At 36.4% G+C, this 7,564-nt stretch overlaps 1 protein-coding gene across 1 annotated transcript in view; it reads left to right on the top strand.

Annotated features, from left to right (window-relative positions):
* LOC141348424 (zona pellucida sperm-binding protein 3-like) overlaps positions 1–2,006 on the top strand; it is a gene marked incomplete at its 5' end in the record, with an annotated part of 15,754 nt that extends 13,748 nt beyond the window's left edge. The window contains 2 exons of the mRNA XM_073852734.1: positions 1,742–1,833; positions 1,954–2,006. Coding sequence (XP_073708835.1) covers positions 1,742–1,833; positions 1,954–2,006 — 145 coding nt within the window. The remainder of the gene's footprint in view (positions 1–1,741; positions 1,834–1,953) is intronic.
* Positions 2,007–7,564: the final 5,558 nt, after the last annotated feature.

Genomic DNA, 7,564 nt, shown 5'->3' with positions numbered 1-7,564 from the left:
AAAACAGTATTTTTTTTTTACATTTCCAGAGAGTGAAACGAACAAAATGAAACATTACTTAATAAATTCAAGGCACTATAATTTCCTTATTCACTTGATACAACTATTATAGCTATACAATTATTTATATATATATATATATATATATATATATATATATATATATATATATATATATATATATATATATATATATATATATATATTATTTTGTCATATTCGTGTCACCTGAATTTATATATGAAAACTTCGTTTTGAAGTGGACTCATGTTTGTATAAGAAAATTTGTTAACCTAGCCTATTAAGTTGATTTAATATTCTTGATAATTTTTAGAAAAAGTTAAAATTAAGAAAAAGGAATTAGCTTGTAGTCTATATATATTTAGGGCTATAGGCTAATCTTTTTCTTAACTTTTATTACACTGTAGATCGAAATAAAATAATTCTTGATCATATTTAACATCGGAGAATCACTGACATAATTTAGAGTACTTCGAAAATGAAACTATTTAAATCTGTATAAAGGAAAGACAAAATAAATAATTTCATCAATAAATTTTCTTGTAATCAAGAACATTTCTTTTGACAAAATTACCTAATTAATGCCGAATGATGTTTGACAGTGAACGCATCTCCACCGCATAGCCGCATATAATCGCTGCTGTCAGTCGCAAATATTAAACATGCGGCTGAGGAAGCGGGTCGGGTACAATATTTTCTTTTTTTTTTTTTTTTTTTTTTTTTTTTTTGCGGGAGGGTTAGTTGAAAACGTCGGTCGGGTTCGTGTTGTTCATACATTGACCCGCGCATCACTGATATATACAGTCATGGGCTGGCGTTAATGTGACGTAATTCAGGCTAACAGTCTATGGTTAAGATAAACATCGTCACTATTTTTAGTTAATTAATAAATATTTAAATAAATTGTAGATAGACATTTGTACATTTTATTTTATTTTTTATTTTTTAGTCCCTCTGTCTGGGCCCCATCCCGCCAGTCGGGCCCTAGGCACGTGCCTAGTTTGCCTTTGCGTTAATCCGGCTCTGTACAGGTAATATGCGTTTAAGTGTTACACTTTTAGCCATGTCTAGTAAGTGTTGTTAACATGACATTTTCATTTCAGATGACTGGATGTTTGAGAGGCCATCTAATCAGTACTTCCTAGGGCAGTTCTTAAACATCGAAGCTTCAGTAAAACAGTACAACCATGTTCCTCTGCGTATATTTGTGGAAAGCTGTGTTGCTACTGCGACCCCTGATGTGAATACCTTGCCAAGATATTCCTTTATTGAGAACCATGGGTTAGTGAAGAATTTCCTTTAAATCCCATGTTGGAAACCGAGCCTAAAGCATTTCATGTTTTTGTGGGTGGGGTTTTTATTTATTTTTTTCTCTCTCCAGGTGTATGGTAAGATGCAAAGCTTACAGGCTCCACTTCCAGCTTCATGTGTCGGGTTTAGAATGACAAGCTGCATTTTCAGTTAGAGGCCTTCAGGTTTCAGCAAGATGATAGTGGCTTGGTATGTAATTTGGTTTGCAGTTCTGTGGGAGAGTTTTTATTGATCATGTGTCCTCTTCTGTAGGTGTATATCACCTGTGCTCTAAAGGCTGTCAGGGCCGCAACCCCCACAAGTCCAGAGAGCAAGGCTTGCTCCTTCACTAATGGGTACTTTAAACTATATTTTGATTTGAGTCATGAGGTATTCAAAGTGGTTAACCAGTTTTGTTTGTCCTTAACAGATGGACTTCTTTAGATGACAATGACCAGATGTGCATGTGCTGTGATTCCACATGTGGTGTCAGCAGGAAAGGACGATCACTATCTGATTCTGGTAACCTGTGCCTTGCATCTTAATGCTGCTTTTTTTTTTTTTTTTTTTTTTTTTCACACATTATTTATATACATATACATATACATATACAAATTTTTTTTTTTTTTTTTGTCCTTCTAGGCCTGGTATCAGAAGGAAGAGCAACCATTGGCCCCATTGTGATTGCTGAGTGATGTGTTGTGAGTGGCAAAAAGTGCCAATTAAAGTCTTTAAAAGATTAGCAAGTTGTGTGTTGATTTGGGGTTTTTATATATTTTAACTAATGACTTTAAGACCTTCTTGGCCCAACAGTAAATGGGGTTTTACTGTAGCTACAAGTTTTCAATGTGCCAATTTCTGCAATGCAGAACTGGTTTTGCACACCCACAACTCAAGTGATTCATACTAGGTTGTTATGTGATGTTCTTAAAGTCCACAAACCTGTTTTAAATTCTGTAAAGACGGATATTTGCGCACCGATTACTAAACGTACAAATCGGTATGTCATAAAATGCTATTGGGTTAAAAATGGGATGGAAGGAAACTGGTGCTCTATGTACAGTTGTGGCCAAAAGTTTTGAGAATGACACAAATATTAGTTTTCAAAGTTTGCTGCTCAACTGCTTTTAGATCTTTGTTTCAGTTGTTTCTGTGATGTACTGAAATATAATTACAAGCACTTCATACGTCTCAAAGGCTTTTATCGACAATTACATGACATTTATGCAAAGAGTCAGTATTTTCAGTGTTGGCCCTTCTTTTTCCGGACCTCTGCAATTCGACTGTGCATGCTCTCAATCAACTTCTGGGCCAAATCCTGACTGATAGCAACCCATTCTTTCATAATCACTTCTTGGAGTTTGTCAGAATTAGTGGGGTTTTGTTTGTCCTCCTTTGTTTGTTCTTCACCAAACTGTTGTTGGATTGGTGGAAGAAGTTGCTGTTGGAGGGTGTTTTGGTACCATTCTTTATTCTGTGTTTTTGGGCAAAAATGTGAGTGAGCACACTCCCTTGGATGAGAAGCAACCCCACACATGAATGGTCTCAGGATGCTTTACTGCTGGCATGACACAGGACTGATGGTAGCGCTCACCTTTTCTTCTCCGGACAAGCCGTTTTCCAGATGCCCCAAACAATCGGAAAGAGGCTTCATAGGAGAATATGACTTTGCCCCGGTCCTCAGCAGTCCATTCGCCATACTTTTTGCAGAAGATCAATCTGTCCCTGATGTTTTTTTTTGTTTTTTTTTGGAGAGAAGTGGCTTCTTTGCTGCCCTTCTTGACACCAGGTTATCTTCCAAAAGTCTTCGCCTCACTGTGCGTGCAGATGCGCTCACACCTGCCTGCTGCCATTCCTGAGCAAGCTCTGCACTGGTGGCACTCCGGTCCCGCTGCTGAATCCCCTTTAGGAGACGATCCTGGCGCTTGCTGGACTTTCTTGGACGCCCTGAAGCTTTCTTAACAATGCAGTGGAAAGTTTTTTTTTTTCGGGATTAAGTTAATTTTCATGGCAAAGGAGGACTATGCAATTCATCTGATCACTCTTCGTTACATTTTGGAGTATATGCAAATTGCTATTATAAAAACTTAAGCAGCAACTTTTCCAATTTCCAATATTTATGTAATTCTCAAAACTTTTGGCCACAACTGTACATATGCACATCTCTTTAAAAGTCAGAGTGGCTGGCCCAGCCTTACAACAATGCAAAAAGCGTCTCATCTCACCATTTATAGGCAAAAACTAAAAACAATCTAAATTGACCGCAATAACCGTCAAAAGTGAAGTTACCTCAAAGAGTTTGCTTCCAATAAGTTGCTATCTCCATAACTAATTACAAAAGCTATATAATCCATCAAAGCCTACTGAGTAATTGGTGAAATTGACGTTTATCTGATTAATGGCTTCAATAATTCTTAGATTATCAAAATAACCATTTGTTGCAGCCCATATTGTTAAATTTGCCACAATCAGTATAAATCCAGGGATTGTTGGCCGTTTACAAATTGTAGTGCTGCTCATTTCTCCTACTTGCATGGATTTACACCGAGACAAAGCATTTCATTTTTCAATACTGGATTATCCTGTATTATATGATGATGGGTAGCAAGCCAACTATACAGTATAAGCTTCACAAGAAACTGCTACTTTTGGTTGTTATAGCCATGGACCCTGTTTCACAGGTTTTCATAGTTAGGTGAACTTCTATAGCATGAGTTTCTCTTTAATTAAAAAAATATATATATAACTTTGCAGGATGCTGAAGACCGTTGAAACATGTCTGTAAAAAGTGTCTATTGAAACATTTTTATTCAAACATCCTTCAGTTATCTATGAGTATCCTTTGAAAATGTTGGCCTGTTTTTAAATCTAGATTAATCAAACTTGATCCAACGTTTTTTGGCTACTTCGACATAAATCGAATTCCACATAAGTCCTTTTGATAATACCAACATGAATAAATTACACCAACACTGTTAAACACTGAAACAGAACAGAAATTTATTTCATTCTGAAACTTGGTTTTTCGAGGTACTGTATAAGATAAGAGGCTGTTCATGGGTCTAATTTTCTTGGCATTGCAAGTGGAAGACAGTAAGTCATGGTGCTGATGAAAGAGATCAGATTTCGTGTATTGGTGTGTAGGTGATGGTAGACAGTGGCTTGAATTGACACAGGTGTAACACTCCCTGTCGCACCTGTGTCAATTCAACAAAATGTAAAAAAAAAAAAGGTAAGAAATGCCATGACAGTGTGTTGTAACCTAGAATCTAATTTTCCAACAAATGACTTTGTACTTCACTAATGTCCCAATATCCATATAAAACAGCAGCCTACACATCTTTTTTTTCGCAGAAATTTGATTGTATATCAGGTGGTACTCTGCCACGGTGGTGGGGATGAATGGCAGAGCTCTTCTCTGGAGCCCACATTGGTGCAGGCTCAGCAAATGTGAGCATCAAGTGAGCATAGCGGCTGCAAAGAAGGTTCTCATGAACACTCTTTTGAAACCTAAAATGATAAATAGGGCACTCTACCATCATGTGACCTTTGTGTGCATGTGTCCGAGAAATACTCCAGAGTGCACATCAATTTGGGACAGGCCCTGTCTGCAGAACTTGAGACTCCTGAGGGGTGAAGTAACAGTTTGATCCAAAACATCTGGCACCATTTTGAGCACTGTATCCATCCATCAATCTCTCTATAATCCAACCCCCCACACCTCACTCTCTGTCTGTGTCCTTTTAAATAGTTTGGACCACAGATACTGGACATGATATTGATCCATCTGCTTGGATACATTTTCCAGTGTCATGATAGGCATTCTGGGTAGAAAAAATTACTTATCTGGTAACTATTAATGTACCTGAACTTAGCACTAGTAAAATAATTAAAATACATATTTAATGTGAGACCTTACTTTTTCTACAAAATATATCTGTTGCACAGTATTGGTGTCATTTCCACCACAATACTGTAATGTATCTTTAAAAAGTTTGTGTGAAAGATTGTTTAGGTTGCTTCTATGGAAATGTTCAGTGACATCAGAGCACATGTTGGACATGGAGGGATTTAAACTTTTCATCAACAACAAATGAAGAAACATCAAGGTATATATTGCTTGACCAGTTAATATATTTATTCTACATCATTTCTACCACATGCTGTACCTTCAAGGGTTTTATTAAAAAGCTAAAAATGTTAAGTTAAATAAGAGTATTTTACATACATGAAATGCTAAGTATTAATTCAAAGCCAATCAGTGAAGCTATCTTCCATTTTTTCACAAAAAAAAAAAAAAAACTACAGAAACAGTCATGTTCCAGCATTGGGATGAAGCTTCCCCCTCAACCAGCACATTACATCCTGACACACCTCAAATAGGTCTGCAGCACATTGTGGACTAGAACGAGGGACTTACTGGTCAGTGGTGTGCTGTGAAGTATGATGGAGATGTAACCCTGCTAACAGACAGCATTATTATTTCTATATATAATTTTTTTTTGGATGATGTTTCTTTAAGAGACTCGCTTACACAGGGAGTTTGGGTGTAATGTCAAACGTGCTGAGTAGCAAGTTTGGGTGGTACTGCTCTCACCTTGGTTAATTTAGAGCAGGGGTTCTCAAACTATCTGGAGATAGGGACCCCTCATAGGGCAGAAAAAAAATTCCAAGGACCCCCTCATAACCGCAACACAAATGTAATAGCTAAATTGTGTGTGTGTGTGTGTGTGTGTGTGTGTGTGTGTGTGAGAGAGAGAGAGAGAGAATGATGGGAAAGGGTTGAGCAAGTAAAAATTAACTGCAAGAACACAGTGGAACACAATGTAAATAGTGCAAAAGGCTTTTATAGGTATAGTCCTAAAATGCAATGAAAATGCACTGATGCAATAACAGGCAATAAACAGAGAGAATCAAACTTTTTTGGAATGACTTCATGTGTTAGGAAAATATATGTTTAACTGGTGTGTGTGTGGGGTGGGGTGGGGGACAAGTAAAAATTAACCCTGCAGCAACACAGTGGAACACAGTGAATATAGTGCAAAAGGATTTTTGATAAGGATAATATAGTGCTAAAATATAAAATACAATGACAATGCACCAATGCAGTAACAGGCAATAAAAAGAGAGTATGTTTACCCAGTTTAACAATTAACACTGCAGAAACATTGGAACACAATGAAAATAGTGCAAAAGATGTTTGCTAAGGATAAGTATAGTGCTCAGATATAAAATACAATGACAATGCACCAATTTGGGATTATCAATACTTGACCTTTTTAAATATTTATCTATTGTGGATTCTAGCCTAGTAACGTTAGGTTAGCGTTTTTATAGTGCTTTGACGGATTGACGTAATGTAACAACAAAGTTTCTATTGGCCCAGAATTAAAGCGGGGGGAGTGCTGAACATAATGCGCCAGTTTAATTTGGCTTTCATTCATTAGCTGGAGACGTGAAGTTAAAGTCTGAGGGAAATGTTTTGGCAGATTGATATGGTGACGCATTGCTGCCACACACATATTTTTTTCCACACTTAGCTATGTGGTTATAACGACATCTTTTCTCGTAAAAACGACATCTTTTTCTCGTAAAAACGACATCTTTTTCTCGTTAAAACGACATATTTTCTCGTAATAATGAGATATTATGTCATAAAAACGATCTGATATTCCTGTTATAGATGATATGATTATATTATGTGAGCGAGCGAAGCGTTTGTCCGCGCTGCCTTCGCCACAGTCCTGACATAAAGGAGGATGCACGTTGCTGGAGTTATATAGAAATACACTGTTTTAATAATTTTAATGTAATGGTTTCAATTGTAGCGGCATGTTTATTAGGATTAATCTCCAATCTGCCCTCAGACCCAGAAGATTTAAGATGATCAGATGAAAACTGTTATTTCTGAATAATCGACTCTGAGCTTGGAATATTATTTGGATGAAAGTTAGATTTTACAGAAAATTGAAATACGATCATAAAGAAATAAAAGAGAAATGACAAACAGTTTGATTGTATTATGATAATAATAATTTTGTTCTGTTTCAAAAATGAACTAAATTAATGAAGAAAAAAAAAAAATCAGTTTTAGTATTTTTGTCCGTGGGTAAAAAGAGAGGTTTAATAATTATGTGGGCGGCAATGAAAAGCCACTTTTCAACTCAACCTGTCTTTACTGTCTATCGCATCATCCAGAATAAATACAAATACAAAAATACAAAAATCTAGCTTAATTTCGTTTTTCCTTTTC

The sequence above is a fragment of the Garra rufa genome, chromosome 13, assembly GCF_049309525.1.
Source record: "Garra rufa chromosome 13, GarRuf1.0, whole genome shotgun sequence".
Taxonomy (NCBI): domain Eukaryota; kingdom Metazoa; phylum Chordata; class Actinopteri; order Cypriniformes; family Cyprinidae; genus Garra; species Garra rufa.
The sequence above is the reverse complement of the archived record's forward strand: the minus strand, read 5'-3'. Positions and strand labels throughout refer to the sequence as shown.